Source organism: Simochromis diagramma, unplaced genomic scaffold (genome assembly GCF_900408965.1).
Source record: "Simochromis diagramma unplaced genomic scaffold, fSimDia1.1 OVJJ01000320.1, whole genome shotgun sequence".
Classification (NCBI taxonomy): domain Eukaryota; kingdom Metazoa; phylum Chordata; class Actinopteri; order Cichliformes; family Cichlidae; genus Simochromis; species Simochromis diagramma.
Genome location: NW_024386773.1, coordinates 4515689 through 4541217, shown reverse-complemented (window position 1 = coordinate 4541217; position 25529 = coordinate 4515689). Strand labels below are relative to the sequence as shown.

The 25529-nt window shown below is 36.3% G+C and overlaps 1 protein-coding gene across 11 annotated transcripts in view; it reads left to right on the top strand.

Moving 5' to 3' along the window:
• The window catches only part of ptprt (protein tyrosine phosphatase receptor type T), a 226045-nt gene that overhangs the window by 123657 nt on the left and 76859 nt on the right, over positions 1-25529 (top strand). For 7 of the 11 annotated variants that reach the window (XM_040004222.1, XM_040004204.1, XM_040004213.1 and 4 more), the window contains 2 exons: positions 7816-7951; positions 13564-13596. In XM_040004222.1, coding sequence (XP_039860156.1) covers positions 7816-7951; positions 13564-13596 — 169 coding nt within the window. Of the gene's footprint in view, positions 1-7815; positions 7952-13563; positions 13597-20446; positions 20477-25529 lie in introns of all 11 variants that reach the window. The other 4 variants (XM_040004228.1, XM_040004209.1, XM_040004190.1 and 1 more) reach the window with 3 other exon arrangements.

The following is a 25529-nucleotide window of genomic DNA, read 5'->3' as shown; positions in this document are numbered from 1 at the left end:
TTGTTGCTGCTTCGTCAGTCAGTTTTCTGTCTGAATTTGCAGCACATTGAGTCAGAATGTTTAAAAAAAATTCTCATAAGGAGCATTTGTAGGTAAGTATCTAGGGATGATGTGACATTTATGGCACAATACCATAAGGAATGGATGAAGTTCTTTTCAGGCTGCACAGTGAGCGTGCAGGCTTCAACTGCATTTAGACCTGACAGAAACAAAAAATGGGGTGGGTGGATAGTGGACTTTTTTTTTGTCAAGAAAAAAAAAGGCCTGGAGGAACATGAAACACTGAGAAAGAGACATGACAAAAGTCAGAGACTGACTCTAAAGATTTTTTCCCTCTTCTTACTGTAGCATTGTGCATGCAGACAGGCGTACTTGCTTACCTCTTCACCAGAAAGACATTGTTGTGAATTGTTGTATTATGCTAAATCCGCCCTTCTGTCTCTGGCTTGAATTTTCCACCTGCTCCAGTGAGTTTTCACCTGCCCCTGCATAAATCTTAGAAGGCTCTTTGGAAAGATGTCATCAGCATCCGGGGAGGGAGACAGTAAAAGTAGAGAGAGGAACAGAGTGGAAAGGAAGGGAGAACAAAATACGCAATGCTGAGAACTGCAAGATCTTCCATAGAGCTGCAGACCAAGGGCAGCTGATGGTCATTTTATAGTTTTTCCATTTCCGATCAGTTACACCAAGACCAAGCTTCTTGCTGATGGTCTTGTTGGCCATTCTAGCCTTGTGCCAGGTCTCTTTTGGAAATTAGATTTTTACTCTCAGTGAGATTTTTTCCAGGATTAAATAAAAGATTAATAATCGTGTATGTCTACAATCTTGCCCCTGATGTCCTTAAACAGGTCTTTGTTCTTGCCCATGGTGGTCAGGTGAGATTGGAATGGAAGAAAAATATTGGTGTGATTTATACAAATAAGGAGTTGAGATCAGGAGTAAGAGTGACAGATTGACTGGTTTGCTATCTGTGTGACACATAGGCACATAGGCTGTTGGAGCCAGAATTCTGACTGGGTCATAGGGGATGAAATAGTTATTTCACTCTGTGACACGTAGATCAATTTATAAAAAAAAAAAAGTTTTTTTCTCAATTTTTGCTTTAATGCTTTGCAAGTCACTGAGAATGAGCTAGTGTTACGTGATTTATCACTTTTTTAAAATTCTAGTTTAATTTGTTTTCTTTAACAAGCTTGAAGGATCAGGTTCTTGAAAGAATTTTTTTTTTCTTTGTACCTGTAAGATTTCAGCAACTGCATCTGACATGAAAATCACTTCAGCCTTTACCTTGGCACACATTAATCTAATGTCTTCTATTACTAGAAGATGTATTATCTTCTATTCTGCCAAATCAAACATGTGGTGATACTTCAGCTGGCCACCACAGCAAGTAGCACCACATGTTTGATTTGGCAGTTTTACGCTTGTCTACAGCTGGAATCAAACTTGCAACCTTTCACTTGTCAATCGAATGTGTAAACCATTACAATATAGAACCACAATAAATCGTACATAGAGCTCATGACCTGTCTCATAAAGATGTCATAAATCATAAGTCCAGAAATACACACATGCATACAATCACTCAGAACGTGATTTAAGTATTTAGTAAACAGTATCCTGCTTTATTTAACATCAGTGGAAACTGGCATATGTGTGTGTGTGTCTGTAAGACAGAGCTAATGGCTAATCACTACCATTGTTAATGTTCACAGAGACAGCTATCTTAACCGAGGTACCATTGGGCCACAGATACATTCAGTATATACATACACAAAACTGGACAGAGACACATTTCCAAAGTAATGCAGGTAGATCCATTCACGCAGAGGTAACTTGTTACATATCGTTAGCTTCATAGCATAAGTGCCTAAGTCATTTTTTTGTGTTTTCGGAAAACAGACGGACAGGATGATGCAGCAGTGGTAGGGGAGTAAAGTTAGGCAAAAATCTCAATTTGACCAAAAAATGACTTAGGCACTTATGCTATGAAGCTAACGATATGCAGATATAGTTACATATACACAAACATGGACCTAAATGTTCAGAAACGCAGCAAAAGGCAGATTTAAAAGTATACATGCAAACACTGACATGGAGCGCTGTGGTAGCATAGTTCAGATTAGTAATCCTGTTAAACGTACTCAGCCATGGTAACACTAATCCACAGAGGATAAGCCCTGCAGCTGCTGACAAAACAGTACCGGAAAACTAAACCTTCAGGTCATTTAAGATATTTTTGCATTTATACATGCACCAGTAAAGCCTACATACTGTAACACCCTGCATCACCTATATATATTTTTTTAATCAAACAAAAATATTGCAGCAAATTCCCATTATACTCTGTTCAACTTTCCATTTAAGTGTGTTAGACAACCGATATCCTATAACGTGAACAAGTAAGTCAAACTCAGTGCACATGCACAGTGATCCATGCCACTCAAACACACAAAGAAAAGTACATTTGTGAAGACACACAAAATACACCCACCTTCAAACAGTGATCTGCACCTGACACACATACACACATCCACGCTGAAAAGAACCATTTAATATGCCATTCAGGGGTGCAGGAGTGCGTTGGAAGCTAGGAGAATCAATCTTCTCTCCATTTGGATGAGATTATGTTTTTAATATCTCAGGTTTTACTCGTAATTCCTCCCTGATAATTTTATCATGTTCTCCAAGTAGGGGAAATAAAAAAAGGGGGGAAATGGTATAAATGGGGGGAAAAAAACACCCTCAAAAAACATTATACCCAGTTGCACGTGTGCACACTTACACATCCTATGTGCATTCAGGAACACAAGATATTCAAGGGATTAATGCCTTTTGGAAGTAATCAGTATCATCACCAACCCAGTGTTGTCACAATTACAGTGGCAAACATTGAAGCGGTTCCCTTTAATGTTTTCTGTCTTTACTCCATTCTGCGTTAATACAGAAGTCAACTTTTATAAATTAAAATATTCCATGACATCCTTTTATTTTTTATATTTTATCCCGAGCCAATTATTTATTTTCGCTCAAGTTCATATTTAAAGTTTTTGTGAAGTAATTCTCACCCTGTAGATATTTTTAGGAATTTCTGACAGTATTTGACAGTATAGGTGCGTATATTTAGTTCTGCACTATAGTTTATATATTTTAGCATGGCTTCTGTTGAGGAAAACATTGAATCATATTTTTCCAGTACTTCAATAACTGTGCACCAAAATGTTCAGTTCATTCTTCTTTTCTAATTGAATGTTCTTCCAATTAAAAGGTTCGTTGTTTCCAATAGCTTTTAAGATATATCACTTTTGCAGCAATTTACCCTATATACACGATCTAAAGTATTTATGCTTTGTGTTAGTGTTACCACAGTAACCCCTTTCCAAACCTTACAGTATAGTCCTGACAACCTATTATTGTGAAAACTAGGTGGTGTGAATTCAGGCACCTAGACAGCCATCCAGCTACTGGTAGAACAGTTGGATCTTTCTTTCTGATATTCCATGTCTTTCTGTTGAGTTAACATTACATAATAATAACAAAAAATTACTGTGGCCATCGCCATGTAGGCTCAATTCAGTCCATTCTCTATGAGACCACAGATGACTGATTTAATGTTGTAAATATTCAGGTTGCAGACATAAGTATATGTGAGAATTTCCGGATTTCTTTCTTTCTTTTGTTTCTTTTTTGAGGTAGTGCACATTTTAGGATGCTCATTAATAGAAAGTTACAGTTTGTGAAAAGATGAGGACATTCACACACTATGACATGATGCAAAGCTCTTCACTGTTCCAACTCTCTTTTTTAGCAACCTGGTATCTGCCAAGAAAATAATACCTACACCACCTGCCAGTACCTGTGGCAAGAAAGCAAGATGGATGCATCTATTTTATGTACTTACAGGCCACCTGTTACCTTAAACTGACAATACAAAAATAAATGAGGCCATAGTCTGCTCCATATTGTATTTGCACCAGTTGGAAATTAGTCTTATTTTGCTGTTCCAATTTGCTTCATCTCAACTTTTACCCTCATGTAATGGACAAAGTCACATTAGATCACTTCTTCTATGCCCTGGTCAGAACTCTGTTTAAGTGTGCCTGATTGGCTCCCAAACTGGCCAATCACAATGTTAAATGGAGCTGAACTCATCACCAGATGGGGTCCTCTCCTGTTACATCATGAACTGTTGAACCCAATCATCACATGGGCTGGTGAAGTGTGAACAAATGGGGTCACACTGAAATGTGTCAGGTGATACATATTGTGGATCACTCAGGGGGGAAATTGAGGTTTGATACACCTGTGGGGTGATTACCAGGGCACAGACTACAGGGAAATGTGTGAACTCGTCTCTTGCATGATCGCTCAAGACTTTCGTTTAACTATAACGTGCTTGACAGACACAGAAAAGTTGAACCTTGAACTCTTAAGCCTTTGCTGTTTACAGGGCTATAAGCCATTCGATAGTGTACCATGAACACTATTTTCTGATGTTGTTCATTCGATATAAAAGAGTAAGTAAGATTTCACAGTTCATTCGTTAACAGTACAATGAATGTGCTGAAATCCACAACATTATGTTGTTAATGTCTTCATTATTATTGCCATATGCAACATAGTGAATATAACAAACACTTCCAAAATATTGAACAATCTCAACAAAGATTTAAAAACGTTAAAAAATTACTACATTGTATTATTACTAAAAGCAATTTCAAGTAAAACGTCCTTGCAAAGTCCCTTAGTTCTTAAAAGCAACTTTCCAATATCTGGAAAAGCACCTTTTCTTTTTAGAACCACTATCCTCTGTACAGTGATTGCTTGGGGTGGCACACGTGTAAAAATAATCACAGGTCCATCTCTTTTAAAATTACACTTTGCATTTTGTGCCTTTATGATTTTTCTGTTTCTCTGGGAAGAAAAAAGTCAAAAATCTAGTATATAAGATTAAAAATGTTAAGAGGAAGCAAAAACAAAAAGAAAGGAATATAAAAAAATTGTCTTTCTTTTTAGGGGGACACTATTGTCTCTGGAAGGGCATGTTATTCTTTGCCCAAGATGCTTTAATTTCCTAAATAACTGTTGTTTATGTCAGCAGTATTAGCTTGTTGCATAAACCACCCCGTCAGTATTGTAACTCAGTGTTGCATCTTGAAGTGGGGGCGGTATTACACATGACGTACTAGGGGTTAGCATGCTAACACTGGTGTAGATCGAACACAATTCAGTCTTGAAATGTTGTATTTATAAGACCTTCAAAATCCCTTCATTTTTTTTCTTCATAAAACAGATCTGCCGATATGGGGTACAAGTTTTGAAAACTCAAAGTGTTCAAAAAGCAGAACATAGTAATGCGTTATTAAACTTACACAAAGAAATCTTTTTAGCAATAAATTGTCAGAGAATAACTGATGCATTCTTCTTTTTTTTCTTCAAAGATGATACAGCTACACGACAGGTAGACTGTCAATGATTGAGCTATAAAGACTGAGAATATGTTGTCATTGAAGGCATTCGGGGTTTTTAAAAGAACATCTCCTCACCACGGCAATTGAGGACTGCAGCAGCTATTACTGAGTGTGCCAAGGTTAGGTGCTTAAGCCGTTAGCTCAGTGCATTCCACTGCCAACCTTGTGTTGTTATTGCAGAGGGGGCGAAGATGAGAGAGACGGGGGATTAAACTGAACTCCTACGCAGCAGTATTACTTTATTAATCGGCTGTCTTTGTCTATCAAGGTTATAACAAGAATCTGTTTGGCATATGTCTCCACGAGGACAGGGGCATCCATGTGCACGATCACAAGCTTGGGGATTCTTGTCTTTGTCTTTCCAGTGTATTTTTTATTATGAACTGTCAGTTTTTAAGTAATACATTTTACCAGTCCTTTGTTTTATGTCTGATTTTACCTTTTGACATTCAGTCTGTTGAAAGTTATTGACAGTTACTTTTTGGTTTCTATACAAAATATCATAGGAACTTATCTTTGACTATTATAATTTTTAGCAACCAGTTACCAGTTGAGAAAAGCACTGACAATGAGAGTGCATTTATGTCACTGTCTTAAAGGACAGACCAAAAACACTAAGCAGTTTTTTTTTGTTTGTTTTGTTTTTTTTAGATATTTCTGTGGTTCAGCACAGACGGTATTTGAAAACATTTTACAAAATAAATTCTAGATATAAATTTCATATATATGAATGAAACATCAGAAGAAATTTTCTTTATATGCCTTTAACACACTTCATTGGCCTCTCTGTGACCTTCTGTGACATCAGTGTTGATCAGATTCAGTGGTATTATCATTAATGGAAACTATGGTTAAGCTGTAACTCATATTACATACCATTCTGTATGAATGGTATGTGTGAAGCCAAATATATTTTATATACACTCAGAAAGGGTAGTAAATTTGAGAGTAATTAGTTATTGATTATTAACAGTTCATGAAGCACCACTTTTTTTGCCTATGAAATGCTTTCTTCATCCACTGTTTGTCATCTTCATTACACTGTGTATGGTTGTATGCCATTGTTTATGATTTATTACTTTTTAAGAACACAAAGCCTTTTAAAAGTTATCACTCAAAGTATGTCTAATCATTTTGTTCTAAAATGAAATATAAACATTTGTGAAAATAATATGTTTGCTTTCAAAATGACATACTTAAAATTCACACATTTTAGTGTGAGCTTTGTCATTACAAATTCTTGTCTAATATTGTCAAATAATGCTAAATTTCAAATTTCTCCTTTAAATTTTCATTTTTGAACAAAAATGATCACATTTCAACCAATGCCTATTACTTTTTTCTTTTTGTGTTTTGTTACCATGGTTTTATGGGTTATATTCTCTTTTAATGTGGATGCAGTGTTAAGAATTTATCTTCACCTTGGGATACAGTGTTTCCAGTATTCCTTCATTGCCAACATATATATGTTTTGTCTTTGAGCATATGTACGACTGTGTACACATTTTATATCTAGATATATGGGTCCATCAATAAAGATGTCTTTGTATACGTATAGATCTAGTAGTGGTCAGAAGTTTACATACACTCATCATGAGGCAAAACCACTCAAGAGCATAATGCTACCACCACCTTGCATGACAACTGGTAAAGTGTTATTAGGGTTGAAAGCCTCCAAAAAATACCTCTTTCATTATTGCCAACAGTGCAATCTTATCTGACAAAAAATGTTTCTCCAGAAGACAATTGGCTTGTTTGTGTTGGCTACAAATTTCAATTGAGCTTGAATGTCTCAATTTTTGAACAGGGGCTTATTTCTTGGTCAACAGTCTCTCAGTCCATCCAACAGAGTGACTAGCTTCACTGTGGGTTGTGACATCTGAGCAGTTTTTCATGGCTGGTTTGAACCTTGATTCCTGTGCTGTTTCTGAACATCCTAACTGATTTCCAAGACAGCTGTGTCTTTTTCCGCACCTTGGCAAAGTAGTGGCACATCTAAATAACTTTTTCTTCCATGTAGATGCTTAAACTGGTGAACTTATTATCTGCAGTTAAACACACACTTAAAAAATGAACAGTTCAAAGAATAATAGCCCCAAATGATTAATTGACGGCTCATGATGAGTTTGTGTAAACTTCTGACCACAATGGTGTGAGTGAATGTGTGTGCCTGCAAGACCTGCTCACCGTATTGAACTTCCAATGCTGTATGCAAATGAATATGTCCATCCGCACATTAGCATTTCTGTGTGAATGTATATGCCAAGCAAATATGTTTAAGGTTCCCTACCAATGTGACTATCTGCATACCTGTTTGTTTGTGTGTGCATATGTGTGCTTTTAGGTGCATCAACGCAGGACTCTGATGCTATGGAGCCAGAGAAACAGGTGGACAGCACAGTTAAAATGGCTGGCGTGATTGCTGGGATTCTTATGTTCATCATCATCCTTCTTGGAGTTGTTCTCACCTTCAAACGCAGGTAGGTATTGAACTAACCAACAGGACAGAGTAGCAGCTTAAAGGTATTAAATGTAGCATTTTCACAATGAGTCATTATTAACACATTTTTTTGTAACTTCAGTGCCATTATCTTAACCCTTAGACAAGGCAGTGTGTAGTTTGTTTTATACCAGTAAGTAGCACTGCAGTTTTATGTTTATAATAATGCACCTTTAATGCAAATTAGTAAACTAAAAGAAAGCGAGGTTAATGCATAGGCTGTATTCTTAAGTTTCAAGTGTCCTCATTAGCATATATACGCAGGTGGATAGTTTTAAGTGTGCAGGGAGTGACAGATTAATTTGACCCTAATGATCTATCAAGAAAAAAATATGTTCAGTTAAAGAGATTTGACCACATTTAGAAATAAAACTGAATCAGAATTTACAATGTTTTTTTCCCCTTTTGCTTCTGTTTCTTGCAACAACAACAAAAAAAGTCTAAGATTTAAAATTTTTAACAAACATTTCAGGTTAAAAACATATCGCAAAACCTACAGATTTATAGTCATTTCTTCTGGCGATATAAAAGGTCAAAATTTTGTATTAAACCTGGCGACATATTTAATCTTATAATCCTTAAAGACAAATAAATGAGAATTATACTATTCCCCAGAGACTTATATATATTTAAAACTGTATTATATAACCCATTTAGCAGATATAAAAAGCTTTCTGTATCGTTGTTTACTTGCACACTGGCTTGCACCATCACCAGCCTTTCTTTCTGTTACTTTCTCTAGTTTTCTATACTGTTCCATCAATTATCCCATTCCTCACTAACCTTCATATCCTTCATGTTGCTTTTACATTTGTGATTTTTGTGTCACAGGTTGTTTTTTATTTTCCCAAAAAGTTGGTTTTGGTTTAAAACATACATTAACTTGGCAGCAAAATTAGAGAAAAAACTAAATAGTGTGAGGATTATTTTCTGTTACCAGTCAAATTAGAAAATAATGACACACTTGCAAATGCATTCCAGTAACCACTCTATAGTGCGTTAAGAGATCAGTAATTATCAGTATTTATTATAAACTGCATACACTTCAAAACTAAACGCTGCACGGGAGTGTGATGAAATACATTTAGACAATATGTTCACTTGGTCCTTCTGTTTTAGACATTAAAAACTGAGATTTTCTTTTCTTTTTTTTTTTTTTTACAAAACGTAATACTGTGTTTGGAAGGAATATATAGCTACTGGAGATTGTTTGATGCTTTACAAATCTGTACTGTCTCCATTCCTAAAGTAAAAAGTTGTGTTTTAATATCGACCAAACATCCACTAAAATGAAATACCATAGCACTGAACAAGGTCAGGTTCTCAGGTAGATTACTTGCTTGTGTAAAACTAAAATTATTTGTTGTCTGTGAAGCTTCTCAGCCGTCCAGGTCATAGTAGTCTAAGGAGCTTGGAATTAAAAGAGCCTGGACTTCTTTGACTTTCTTGAAGACATTTCACCTCTAGCTTCTTCAGATCTAAGAGCAATCGATGGAGAGTCCCAGATTTTTAAGGCCCTATTGGGAATGTTCCTAAGAGGGTCGTGGAAGACCATCTTTGAACAGAGGGGCTGTCTTACAACACCAGCTGTCTGCAATCTATAATCCAGTTTTGAGATCCCGTCCCAGATGCCTCAGTGCTCACTCACATCTAGGGTCATTTGATCTCAGTAAGTCACATGATATGGTGGGGCATGGTCTCAAAATGAGTTCACCTAAAACCTTGGCTGATAGTGACCCACACCCATTTTCACACTTTGGCTCGTGTGATTAGGTAGAGGATCAATAGGGGGTCCATGACCCTCTTGGGGACACTCCCATAGGGCTTAAAATCTGGGATTCTCCATCAATTGCGCTTAGAACTGAAGAAGCTTCTCGGATCAGAGGTGAAACATCTTCAAGGAAACTTAAAGAAGTCCAGGTGTTTTTCTTTCCAAGCTCCTTAGACTAAAATTATTAGTTAGCAAAAAGCTTGAATCAAGCACAATGTCATGTAAAATCATACTGTTCCACAGAGAGAGAGAGAAAAAGGACAAAATATTGTCTAAATGCAACAAGGATGCTCTCAACTTGCATTTGCTAAATTAAAGAATTGTTCATAACCTGTTACTATTGAACAGCTGTTGAATTTTGAACATTAAGCTTGATGAACAGATAAAAATGCCCTGAGGGAAAACTGGCAGATACCTTATTGCTAGTCAAATATAACGTTGTAACCATTTTAAGCAAGCAAAAGAGTACTCAGGCAAAAATATAAAGTCAGGCAGGGCACTGGGTCAGTTTGAAATGCTAATTAGAGGCTAACCCAGGCTAACAGAAAATATACCAAATAAGAGGATTACAAATCCAGTAGAGCCAAAGGAGGATAATACATTATATAACAAAAAAGGTAAAGGTGGAGAAATCAGAAGGAGGCACAAATGGGGAATATAGAAGTTAAACAAAATAAAAGTGGGAAAGGATGAGAGTAACAGAAGGAAGGGACAAATGTATAAGATTGGAAGGAATATGGTAATTGAAAACCAGGCAGCACTGGTTAACCCTGGGGTCAAGTGGATATGCTAATGAGATGCTAACCAGACTGGGGGGGGGGGCATAATATACATAAAAAGCCAATTAGAGGGCAAACATTGCAACAGTAGATATAGACAAAAAAAGCAATGACACTGTAGGGAAAAAAATAGAGAAAAGAAGGAGCAGTTGGGATGCTTCTCGTGAACCGGAGCTGACCGAGGCCATCAGTCAGAATTAAAGGGCACATATATGTCAAATGAAATCATGGAGTACATATCAAGATAGGAAAAATGTGAGAAAAGGGAAATTATTAAATTGTACCAAGACATAGTGGGGAGTCATGGAGACACAAGAAAGAAAAACAATCGATAATATGAGTCCAACTGAATGGATTCAGACAGTGATGGTTTTACCATATATCTGGGATCATCTATATTTTACACTGCATACTTCAGCCAGTCCCAGTGGCAGATTTTTTTTAAACAGAAAGTGTTTTACATGCCTTTTAAACCTCATAAATTACTCTGCACCAAAACTTTGTCGGGAAGTACGCGCATAGCTGTCCAATTAATCTTTTAGACCACTTTTACATGTGTTCCAAATGGACTTTATTTTCTGAAGAAAGCCAGGACATGTTGCTGATAATGTATGTGAAAGTGAATAACACTGAACAAGGCTGAAGGCTTAATGGGGATTCAGTGTTTCTACAGCCAGGTAGCCCTGAGGGCTCAAAGAACCAGCACCAGAAGACACACTTTTCATAGAAAGGTTAAGAGGAGAATCAATGAATAATTAATGTTCCAGAAGCTCCCTGTACACCGGCTGATTTCTGTTTGTAATGCCAGAGAAGCAGACCTAAACCAAGTAATTGAGAAAAGGTGACATCTTTGGAACTGCAAATTGATGGAAAATATGTTAAACTTATTTCACCCCTTTTTTCCTTTTATCCAAGCTATTTCAAATTCTGGCTCAATAACTGCCTTTTGTGATTGTATTATTGTATCTGAAGCTTTCATACGCCTTTCATGCCCACAACAACTTTAAAAGGTGTGAATTAAATTCTCATTCTAAATAAAAACTAATTATATAAACATCTAAAAAGAAAGAACACAGAAGAGAGTTTAGTCAGGCAAACAAGCAAATTTACTGAAGTTATTAACCCTTGTCTGTTTCATGGTTTTACCACGGTGTATAACTTTAAGTAAATAGTATACACATATGTAGAAGTGCACAAACTCAAAGTTAAAGTCATATATCCAATTGTTTCTGTATGTTTGTCTAAAAAAAACTACTACTGGAACTTTGTCAAAAACTTTTATGCATCCATTACACAGAAAGAAAATCTGAAATTTGACTACACACCCACTGCCCAAACACAGCAAACTGACATAAAAAATGACACACAATAGGTGTTTGATGGAGTATCTACACACAATAACCTTACTACTCACTTCTACATAATCATAAGTGATTACATTTAGTTTTCTATTAGTCTGTACATTGTGGAAACCTTTGCAAACATTTATTGTGCCTATATCTGTATATACTGTTGCTTCTATATATCTGAATGCAAAATACCAGTATTGCACAATTTTCCTGTGATTGTGATGATGGTGATAACAATAATCATTTGTTTTGTTAGTTAAAAAAAAAGCACCAAAACAACAACTACAAACAATAGTTTTGATCAAGTTTATGTTAAATACATAATTCAATGCCGTGAATTGTTATGATGTTAGTTTGGCCAAAACTTTTCAGTGTTATGTGCACTGGTGAAGGCTAGCACAATGGTACACTTCAAGATGTAAAAAAAAATAAAAATAAAATCACAATTTACAGCCCAATGATTGTTGAATCCTGTGAATGTTAAAAATGCATGGAGAGTGTTCATGGTACCACTGACACACTTAAACATAAAAGCTGTGTCAACTTGACAAACAAGTGTTTGAAGACCAAACACATAATTTCAGTAGGAAGGATAGAACTTCCCAGGAGTTTAAGGAGTGTAAAAGTAGTAGGTACACAGAAATTGGCACAGAGTTCACAGGGACGGGACCTTGAAATTTAAATGGTGTAGACTGAATGCTGCACTGCTTTCAGACTGAAGCTTTTATTTGTTCTAGGCTTGTATCGGAGCCATACCTTATGCTTAACAACAATGTATTGCACCTGAAAACGTATTCACATTTGCCTTAATGAACTTATTGACTCACACTCTTAGTCTTGTGATGACTCACTCTTGAGAGAGATCGTAAACCTAGTCTGGGTTTACTGCACAACTTTCGAAATGGCTAGCAGTGCAGTACTCATCTCCCGAAGTGTAGGGGTCTTGAAAAGTTCTCAAGATTAACTGCTACCAAACATTTTGAAGAATCACATCTGCAGGCTGGAGCTTTTTACTTTCTCATAGAGGAATTTGGGCTCTGATCCTCAACTTTGATTTGAAAAGTGACTTTTTTTATATTGTATTCAGTGAAGTTTGACATTTTAGATTTTCACCAATGGTGATGATGGTCCAAAATGGTCCAAAAGCAAATGGTTAAACTAGATCCTCTTAGCAAAAATAAACTTCATATACTATGCTTCATATATTCAATGAACTTTTCACTTCTCGTAATATCACAAAATTTATCTTCTGAAAGAGTTAATGCATAGTGACTTTGCTTGTCACTATGCACTATACAATATTAACAATTTAATAATATTTGGTAGCTCCTTAATAAAAAATACAGTGAGTCACAGGAATGTAAGCTAGAGACAGTTCACATATTTGCCTCCTCTTTGACCATATATATACAAGACAAATAAGGTGCTTCAAAGAGTCCCAGCCCTATTATGTTAGTTCTGAACTTTGGTGTCAAATGCTTAGCATAAATTGGAAAAGTAATGAATGTGAGGGAATGAAAGGAATGCATTACAAACGATTAAAAAAAAACAAACAAACAGATGTCTTTCTCAACTCGTCCTCTTTGAATCAAGTCTCACGCCCTTTTATGTTTCTCTCTATCTTCCTGCTTCCTGTCTTTGGCTCCACCCCTTCCTGTCCCGTCCTGTACCTGCCTTGCCCTTGCTCCGATAGAGAGATTCACACATGGAGAACTCTGAGCGTGGGGTATTGTATGTTTGCTTCTAGACATGACCACATCCACTCCGCACTGTTCTTCAATGTGATTTGCACCTCAGCATTTAGTAGTTTCCAAATACATCTTGTCACTGTCATTGAATATTAAATTGCTGAGAATTATTCTTCTCATATTTGACAAACTCATTAGCTATAACACCTACAAAACAATGTCATTAATGATATAATTGAACGTTCCTCCATATATTTCTTGAAAGACTTTCCAGTTGTCCATCTTTCACCTTGAATTGGGATAATCTAAAAATCAGACGTACATTTTGGGGAAAAACAAACAAACAAAACAAACAAAAAAGCTTGGGATACATGGTGTGTACCTTTCAATATAATAAGTGTGCAGACAGTGTGTAATCACCTTGGTTATGAATCTTAGTATTGGTGAAAAGGACCATAGAATGTTCTGGCCTAAGCAACATGTAAAGGCATTTGGGGGTCACATATTTGTTTTCTTTCATACAATGAAAATGTAACGCCTAATATTTTAATCACTGTGGTATGCAATTTCCTCTCAGCAGTTTTACCACTGAGACTTAAAGTGCCTCTGATTGCCTTTTTGCTGCCCGATTTATGCCACTAAATGAAATTTATATTTTAATGTTACTTTGCAAGTTCCATTGTTAGACATTAGAAGTCATTTAGGCAGTTGTTGGCACCCTACCTGTAATAGTATCATTAGTCTGTATACTTATCTCTCTTCCTTGCTGACTGAAAGTCTAACTTGGGGAATACGTTTTAGCAAAGTTTTAGTAGCAAACTGAAGTGTGAATGGAATTTTTTAATGGCTGCTTTGGCTGTTACTATTAGCTAGGTAGAAAAGTTAATCTAAGATGCTTTTGGAAAACTTTCTAACATATTTTGTCACTTTGTCAGTACTTTAATTTATTTAATGTGAACATTTACACATTGTTGCACACCATCTGTGCTTTTTGCTACTTTATTGTCCTGTCAAAATTGCACATCTAAAACTATTATAATTTCTGAGGACGTTCAATGCATCAAAGTATACTTATCATTTCCTCTGATATGAGATTTATCTGCCCAACACTCTACCAGTCATTTGCTTTGACAAACTGATAAACATTGTAAACTGTTTCATTATTTGCAAGATATCTGCAGTTAATTTTCCATCAACAGAATTTCAGACAGAGAAAAAAATATATGTTCCCACATTATGGTGCTTTCTAAATTGATAGCAGGTTGGTGTAATTAATTATATGTAGGTATAATGCAGTTATGCAGGAATCAAGCCAGCCTGCCCTAAAATTAGCTAAAAAAGTTAAATAATTAATCAAACTTTAGGAGAGAAATTATGTTTTTGGCTTCAACAAAAACATAGGTGGGTGATTAGGATTTGTGGTATGTCTTGCCGAATGAAATGCGATGCTTCACAAATATCTCCACCTACACTGTTCTGGGCTCAAAGACAATCCATTCTGTTACTGTCATGGTAGTTATCTGTTTCTCAAATAAATCCCCTTCCTGCATCTTAAGGTTATATATGGATAACCCTATATACATATAACATAAAATTAAACTATTGATTAGACACCTTGGGTTATATTTAGTGCAGTGCTACAATGACTTTGCAATAAAGTACAGTTTTTTCTTTTTACCTTAGATTAAATATTTCATTTCGTATTCTGTGGGATTGTAAAGTATTTAGAGTCAAAAATTACTTACCAAAGATTTTTTGGCCAAAGACAAGTAGTAGCATATAAAGATTAAATTGCCAGTGGCTTGAACTTGGAATTCTATAACATAGTTCTTCTTCATATATTTAAAGCCGACCCAAATCTGATAATTTTAGGAAGTTTATTGACATTGATGCAGTGCTAGATGTTAAAGGTTGTGACAGTCCTTGTGGATGGTGCACAGTCGCTCAGAGAAAGTAGGAACTTTGCCAAAACTGTTGGTTTATTTTCTTGAAACTTTTAGATTAATCATAATCCTGATTTAGCAGTTGTAATCATTGCCGCAAAGAGCAGCAGTTCATTTGTTTATTAAAAAAATGCTGAAATGAATTATGATTAATATATATCTTGTGATTAGTACTGTTGACCTACAGCAAAGAGTTCTTTGATTTGAAATCTCCTTTCCGGGGCGTTTGCTTGACCCTTATGCATAGCTGTACAGGTTTTTTTCCCCATGTTTTCTGGTTTCCTCTGACATTCAAAACATACATATTAAGTTAAGCGGTGTGTCCGAATTGGCCTTAGGTGTGGATGTGAGATAGATAAAGTGCTATATGAATGTGTGTGAGGAAAAGAGCTTTTGTATTAATTCCTTTAGAAAATTGTGAGAATGCCAAGATTAACAGTTTTTTGGAAAAAAATATATATAAATGATGACTCTTAACTTTGAGACAACAAAAGGACACATCTTCTTTCTAGATTGTATACGACACCCTGGGGTTCTCATCTATAACAAGAGGAATGAGGCGATTAGAAACTGGTGTCAGCCAAGGGAATGGACTCAGGCTGAATCCACTGCAAATGGCAGGCTCTTGTGAAGCCAAGTGGTGTGTGTGTGTGTGTTTGTGTCTGTGCCCGTGTATGCAAGTGCGTACACACATGCAATACATTGGTGGACTGAAACTCTGTCTCTAAACTAGAAGATGTACACAAACACGCAGAGAAATATTAAGAAGCACACAAATTTGAAAGTACCGAATTCTTCCATGCTAAACTTGGACGTATCAGTAGATAAATTGGAGGTGTTAACACAGACACACTTACACACACGTGCACTGACAACAGAGCTGGACTTGACCCCTATTCTGCAGATGTGACACATGGTTGAATAATGGACTCTGCAGCTTGCTGAGATAAATGCTTGATGGTCCACTTACAGCACATTTAAAATTGGTGATGGCAAACCATTTACACACTCACACAAATGTACAAACTCATACTGTGTGATCACCATGGATATTCTGGGTGGCTAATTTACTAGTTGTTTAAATAAGAGAAAAAGAATCAGAGTAGTCGACTAGCCTAAAAGCTGAAAACACATAATCTAATAGACAAGGTTAAACATAGGCCATGCAAATACTGTGTGTGTATTCTACTGCCATATGAAACAGTTAATTGCATTTCTCGATAATCAAATCGTAGTTGGCATAGCATTGCATAGAATGAATTTCGGTTTAGTTTTCGAGTGTGGGTGATATGAGCAGTGTTTCTATGTTTGTGTGGTCTCATACTGTTTTATGCAACCAAAGCCATAATGATCAAATCTATAGATAAAAACTACAGAACTTGTGTGTGGAGATGCAGTGTTTTAAAAGGCTTCCTTTTCCACCCCTCATTTGTCAAATAACTTATTTATTTTGACATTTATGCATGCATATGTAAGTACTTTTCTCTTGTCATTTTTTTCACTATGTCTCAGTGTTGTTGTGTGTCCATATGCGTATTCCATCGTAGCGTCCTCCTTCCGTACATGTCAAGTAAGCGTTGTTCTGTTAAACCTCAAATTAACTTGGCTGTAGAGGTGAGCACTCTGAAGAGATTTCACTTTCATTGATACCCTGTGTTTCTTAACTTTCTGTCCTTCAAACACGGAATTTACTATCATAGTCGCATATTAAAAGGTTTAACTAACATGCTTTTACTGCTACACACGGAGACCTTAGGTGTAACTTGTTAACAAAAAGTTCAGATTTTTCCCCATTTCTCATCCAACCTGGTCTCTTCTCATTCTCTCTCTGCCCCATTTAATCAGTCTCAAACACGGTACCCTGAATAACTTGGTTGAGTGTTTTTTCTACACTATATTAATATTTATGACCAGTTTTAACGACTATGACTTTTACAGCTGGGCTCCCAGTGCTCTGCATTTTATTAATATCATAAGGACAATGTCAGCAGAGTTCTTAAAGAGGGTTATGGGTGTGACTATGTGCACATAGTCACTTGTTCAGCTATCTTAATGAGGACCAGTATTTGTTTATGGCCATTTCAGTGAGGACATTTGGAAAAGTGAGGACCTTTTTCCACATTTTTGCAAAGCTCTGCTTAAGGACAGTTCTTTGTTTGGGGATTGACATTAGAATTAGGTGTAGATATTGATTTGTGGTTTGATGTAATACCAGTTTCATCAACATTTGTCTCAGTTGCACTAATGTTTCCACAACAAAGCTATGAAGCGCTGGTTTAAAACAAACTACATTTCTTTTCAAAGGCTGTGGCAGATTTATTCTATCTTCATGTAAACATATGTGTAAGCATTGAGTAAAACATTATTTTGCCCCACCTCGTTGCCTTACAATAGTGTTGCTGTGTGCACCCAGAACTCAAAAATAACTCTTCTGTTACAAATGATTTTTCATTCCATCTCTGCTGCCTTCGCTATATCTACTATACTTTTTTACTGCCCTTAAATATAGCAAAGTAGCCCCTCCAGGCTGGTAACTGTTATTATATCTGGCTAGCTAACCCATTTTATCCAACCATGCCATTTTATAAATGTGTTATTAGTGTTAGAAATATGTTTTTTGGGGGGGAGGGGTAGGAAGTACTATAGAGTCTCTATGCTTCTCTTGTTAGTCTTTTTTTGTCTTATTTATTTATTTAGTTTATCATTCACATTATTATCAGAAGATGAAAAACAGAAGCAGAAGGAGAAGAATAGAACAATAAAACAGACAGAATGAGAACAAAAAAAGGGGGCTGGATGAAAAAAGTGAAGGAGTATAAAGTATAGAAGTCATTTATTAAAAACATCAAGCCTGTAAAAAGTTAATACAGTTAATAACATTTCGCTTTTCACATGTATATCAGCCCTACTAACGGCCAGTAACTTCTCTGTCACATGAAAAGCTATAGTAAGTATTTTGTCAGCATTTACAAAATTCATATTATGTAAGTAATTAAGATGGCATATCAGATAGGTTGACTGATTGAAGCAGTCTGCAGTAGTTGTGTAAGGTGTGCTCCTCTGTGAAGTGGAATGGAAGTATTGATCCTTCTGAACTGTGCTTGGCTTTCCCGTGCTATAACAACTCAGTCTGATGAAGTATGAGTGTGTATGTTTGTGTGTGTTGTGTGTCCAGACATATTATGAAATCCCAATCTCTGGCCACTCATAGATGAAGGATGTATGCTGGGGGGCAAAGTTACCAACAAACCATTGAGGAAGTAGCAGAACAAGCACACACACACACACACACACACACACACACACACACTGATACACATGTCATATTAGTCAAGTACAGTGCAGTGGAATAAACCTGTGGCTTTATTATCAAAAACAGGATAAAGGAGAAGAAAAAATGTAAAAGGTTAAAGATTTTCTTGGCTTAGCTTTAACATGTTGGTCCTTATAATATTAATTTGATTTTTATTATTACTTTCACTAGTCTTGCAATTCATTAAATTTCAGACATAATTAGTACGTTTTCTGTGATTAACGGTTTTAAACACAATCCAGAGTAAAATTATGGCCTTGTACAGATATTATTGCTACAAACCACACTCATTCAACCTTTACCTCCTTGCTTCTGTGTGTTACTCTTCCAGCTTCCATCCTCTCCCTTTGGGTTTGTTTTGTCACTTCTCATTCGATCTATCTCATTTACTTACCTGCCAAATGGTGATGGAGGCATCAGTGGTGTATTTATATTTACTTTTCTTTTCACCTGTAAACCAAAATTAAGTATTCATGCCGTATTGAAAAACCTACAGGTTAAAAAATATATTTCAGGGCAAGCCATTCAGTTATATATAACATAATGACAGCATAGACCATGAAATACCCCTGAGTCCCTGTTAAATTAATGGAGACCAGAGCCCATTGCTAGCACATTAGCATATGCTACATTGAATAAAAGTTGTAGGTCATTAATGCTGTCAGCAAAGTAAGACCTGTGTTGAAGACTAATTAAGTACTGGACATACATTTGTTTTTGTTTACTGTAGAATGTGTACTACAACACAAAATGAATGTACTTCTTTCTGAAGTACCATGCCTCTTCTTTCAACTACCCACAAATCATACACCTTGGTCAGAGTTGTCGAAAGTCCAATGCGACTATTTCAAATCCTATTAATAGAATGATTTGTATATTGAAACTGTCTTGTTTTATTTCTTTTATCTAATTTTCAAATTTTATAAAGAAAAAGTCATTCAGTTAATAATTTGATAGTGTGGGTGAAAGTTAAAGTTTTAACATCAGGGTACAAGACTGAATGATGGATTAATAAATGTGTTTTTATCTTCTAAAGTTAATGACCTGGTAAAGCTCTTATAAAAAAAGTATAATTTTTTGGGTGAGTGAAGTAATCATTTCACAAGTCATAGATCTTCTTATCCAATTTATTTGATTGACTGCTGGCCGGTTCACAGCTGACTTACAATGAAGCTTTTTTTTAACCAAATATATCTTTGGACATCACTCTAGAATATTCCTTGGATGTTCTGTTATGCCTCAGCATGAACTTTTTCTTGAGATTTTGCGAAGGCAAAATATATTAATCCAACATGCAGTATAGAAAAATTAATTATATGCGTCAGCAACTAGATGTACTAATACATACTTCATAGCAAAAAATAACCCATTCAGCATCTGTAAAAACAAAGTTAAATGACAGCAAATGTTTTCCGATGAGGACACATAGAAAAGCAAATTTAGGATTCAGACAGGCAGGTTGTACAGGTAGGTTGGGGAAAACAGTTGAAAGAAAAACAGGTAGTTTATCAATTTAAAATAAATACAGTCAGAATTACATTTTCATTTAACTCATGAACTAATCCAATGTGTTTGTCCTTCTTCTGGGTTTTGCTCTGTTGTCATCATCGGCCTCACCTCACCATGCTTCAGAAGACATGCTTATTCCTACTCTTATTACCTGTAAGTAGAGATTTCACATCAGAAAAATTCCTTTCTCAGTCCATTACTCTTTTCTTTAATCGCTACCTTTTGAGTTGTTACATTTTTGTCCTTTTTCATGTATACTGTTAAACCTGTATCTAAATTTAAGTATAAAGTATTTAATTATCAAAACATTTAAATCCTCTAAGCCATCACAGCTTTCAGAAAAATGGTTATCGTAGAATCAATCTCTCTTATTTATTTATTATTTAAAAAAAAAAAAAAAAAAAAATATATATATATATATATATATATATATATATATATATATATATTTAAGAGCCAGCTTGTCATTTGCACTGCATGATAAAATGTCTACTTTATTACCTGCCAAAGACGAATTCTTATTTGATGGTTGGTACACAAACACTGCAGCGTGCAGTCACAATAATGTTATTTGGCTTGAACATAAGTCTAGAGCAAGATAAAAGCAGGCACTTGGTAGCTTGCCAATAAAATTGCTCAACACAGGAGAGATACAACATAGTTTGCAGTGTTACGCTGCCATATTAGAAATACTGACCCTCTTTAGCTGCTAGGAAAAACAAATGTTAGGTAAAATGTATTCATTCATTTAATCTTTACTACATGTGACATAAACTGCATGTGACATATTAGAAAAAGATTGGGGAAAGTGTGTAATATCAATATTAAGTTCACTTAAAGGAGATATATACATATTAACCTCAATTTACTGTGTATGTACATTTTGCATAGTAACTGCCCTCAAATAGCTTTGCTATTAAATATTAGTCTTAAGTCTAATACTTCTGACCATTCTGCTTTACATTCACAAGTTATATTCACCTGCTATACTGACTAACCAAATGTAATAGTGTAATTAATGTAATAGTAACACTATGCAAAATATGTACACCTTATATAATCAACAATGAGAAGAAGTCTTTTGATATTTTTGGGTGGCTGAACTAACTACAGCGTGAGTTTGGCAGTGAGGGTTAATTTCAGCCAGACTTCATCTGCATTGTCTCTTAAAGTGTTTTCATCCTAAAAGGTCAATGTAATTCACTATTATCTTCTCTACCAAGTGGCTATTTCCTTATTAACTAGTTCTAATGAGGCACTATTATAGCTGTCTGTTCATACATGCAGAAACACGTACAGGCGCGCACACACGCACACACACACACCAGTATACCTGCACAGTCACATGCACGCTGTTGCCCCGAGCCCCTGCACAAATCCTTGCTGAGAATTTTTAAAACTCTTCACTTCTGCAGCTGTCTTCAAAGCATTTGAAAATTTCCTCCAGATCTCCAGAAGGCTCCTTACTGAGTAGAAAAGTCATCATATACCAACACTTCTTTTTAAAACAGCCCCCCTGAGGCTTGTTGACCCACTGGAAATTGCTTTTTTATAATATGAAACTGGCACAATTAGAAAGACAGCAGCCATCACTGTGGTTTCCCTGCTTTTGCACACTCGTGACAGTGTTTAATTTGTCTCGGCATAGAAAAAATGAGCATGACCTGCCATGCTGAATCTCATATAAATATGTCAGTGGAGACACAAGCAGACATCTTAAGAATAATCCTTGTAACAATAGTCAAAATCATACACCAACACACCACAATAACAGCCCTGGACAAATGTACAGCTCACACACAGACTGACAGAGTAAGCTTGAACAATGCCCTTAGATGACAGTTTGGATTATTACACATAGACACAAATGCATGAAGACCTTGATTTATATAAAATATTTGAATTTGATAAAAGTCTCTGTCAAACCAACCTAATATAGTTCTTGTCATTTTTCTTTTGACTATAACTATCAGTACCTCTAAAGACCAAAATTCCATAATTTAAATACAATTACAAGCAGAAAAGATATGATGGAAACTAGGGGTGGGCGGTATAAACGGTATACGGTAGAAACGATATGAATTTTGCCAACGGTAGACATTTTGACTATACCGCTCTACTGCGATAGCTCGTGTTGATGGTGTCATCAAGCTGCGCCTGTTTTGGTCAAAAGCATCGCAGCAGCTGCAAGCAATATCATCTGCAAATTATGCCAGACAACAGTAATAGCAAAGAGACGAAGCATGTTTTGGAATATGAGGAAAGCCAAAAACTGTGCTTCATCCACTTCCGTAACATTGATTCATTAATGTTGAATTCTGTCGCAGCTGCTCTGTTCCCATGTTGTTGCAGTATATTAATGAGTAACCTCGTATTGTGGATGGATTATCTCAGTTGTTCTCCTGACTGAAGTTTGGTCCGTTTACAGCATCCTGCCATGCGATTGCATTTGTCCCTAACCATCAGGAACCCTCCCGTAAAGTTTGATCGAGTGGAAAAAAGTTAGCATTCATCCTCCAGCTTCACTGTTTATGTTATGCTAACATCACGTAGCACATCATTACATATCAGCTAGCCCAACTTCAGTAACCCTAAAAAAGTCACTGCTGTTTAGTTTTCTGTCTTCCTTTATGTTGGAAGTGACAGCAGAGCTGTATGTTTTAATTTTTTCAGAAATCTCTCTCATGTTTAGGTGGAAACTAGCGAGCTAACTTCCTGCTAACTTCCAACTCCGTTAGATTCAATAAATTCTGTTTTCATGGATGCCTGGATGTTAAACTTAATTGTTACACCTGGTAAAGTAGCAACGCTGACCATTTTATTAAAGATGAAAGAATTTAGACAGTTTTTAACTCTCAGTGATGCTGCAGTGTTCGTTTGACTTTGGGACCTGAAGCAGACAGAGTTTTGGACCTAGATTACCTCACGAGGCTCCTGACTACGATAGCCGTAATGCTCCGACAATCCATCAAGTGGTGCAGCTTCGTAGCTTACCAAAGTTGTACTAAATTATTTTTTGACAGATTTTGAGCCCCATGTACCACATAAAATCGGGGTCAGGTCAGTAAGAACAAACAGAATGCATACATAAGGCGCACCGGATTATAAGGCGCACTGTCGATTTTTGAGAAAATTAAAGGATTTTAAATGTGCCTTATAGTGTGTAAAATACGTTATACAGAAGAAAAGAATATAACGTGATATATATCGTTACGGCACATGCTTCAAATTATACCGCGATATGGATTTGAGGCCATATACCCCAGCCCTAATGGAAACATACAAATAAACATAACATATGACAACTAAATATGTAGAAAATGGGTAATTAATAATAAGAAGCTGAAAATACACATACATTTTTTCCCACTTTTAACAATTGGTTGTAATGCACAGCCAGTCTCACCCATATATACATAGATGCACAGTTATAGCCCAAGGAGGTTTACTGTTAGATGAGAAGGGGATTTAAATTTGCACAAGACTCCTGCAATCCTGTAGTGTGTGTTTGTGTGTTTTGGTTCACTCTGTCTTTTCAACCTCTATCTCTCTCTTCACCTCTCTTTATATCCCTCAATCTCTCCCTCCCTTGTTGGGTCTGTCTCTAAATCCTGTGATACGCAGATGAAAGTTTGTTTGGGCTTCGCCTGCAGCCTCCTCTGGAGCTACTGCTGTCATCCTGAAGTGACTGACTGCCTGTCTGACTTCAGCACTGGCTGGGGATGGCTCGAGGATATTTGAGCTATCTAGTTGCCAACCAAATGGCTGACGCCATTCTAGCCATAATACAGAAGTTCTCACTCAACAAAAGAAACAAATGGTGTCTCCCATGTTTGACTGGACGCCTTGAGGTTGCCATGATCACTTGCCAAGCTTCAACTAAAATGAATGCAATTCTCCTGGCATGAGTTTGTATCAACAAGCCATACTTGCTGCCATGAAATAAATTCAGTTCAGAGTTTGCTTTCTGAAAATTGAAGAATCAGTCATTTCCACAAAAACTTGAATAAGAATGGACAAGGTGATTTTAAAATTTTTTGGCCATTATCTTTCTATGTGTCAGCAATCTCCTCCATGGAGTCAAAACAGTAACTCTGCTACTGAAATATAGAGATGGATGTCTAAAAGGTGAAGGAAGGAAGGAAACAGCTGTACTGCATTACCATTTTGATTTCAAATTAATGGTCCTACTTATCTTGAAAACAATATACTGGTAAATGGACTGATTCTTAGATCTTAGAGCATTACTACTGTCCTGGAGCACTCAGAGTGCTTTATACAAATTGCCACATTCACCCATTTACACAAGCATTTTACACGCATTCATACTCCGATGGATGCATCGAAGAGCAACTTGGGGCTAGTATCTTGCCCAAGGATATTTGGCATGCACAGTGGGGGAGCCAGGGATCAAACCACACACCTTCCTATCAGTAGATGACCTGCTCTACCTCCTGAGCTTCAGATAAACTTTAACTCCCTGGATAGAAACTTTTGTATTTTATTATATAATTAGCAATGAGTTTTGGTAATGATATTTGGTAATGAATTTTACATATACAGCATTTTGGAAATGGACCCATCAAGTGCTCAGGTTAATACATCAAATAAGAAAGAATTACATTTACTACTGCAGACATAATGTATCTTTTCTCACACTCACACACAAAAAAAGACATTTCTGCCAAAAATCTCTCATTATCAACCTATCAAACAGCCTACAATTAATGTCGCTCTGGCCACAAAGAAGTCCATGATTTTTGCCGTGGTTGCACCCGGCAGGGTAACCTTAGTACTTAATGAACTGCCGCCGTGACATTCATTAAAGAAGGATTATGTCGTGCTCAGTGCCACTTAGAATATGCAAGGAATTTGTCATTTAAATGAGTCCATTATTGGTATGAATGTGTGCTAGGTCGAGGTTTGGTGAAAGAGCAGGGAGGAGAGTGGGGAAGCCTTTCACACACTACAAGTTACAGGTTTTTGTCTTTTGCTTTTACTTCTCCTTCCACTCTATGCCTGCTTTTGCTGCATTGTTTCTACTTCTGTCGCTTTCTTCATCTGCCACCTCTATCCTGGTTTTATTTTCCTTTCATTTTTCTCCTCAACTTCCCGTTTCTTATTTTTTCTCCTTCTCTTCATTTTTTTTATTTGACTTTCCTTTCTTTGCTCTCCTCTTCCTCTTCATCTCTGCCCACTTTTCTGT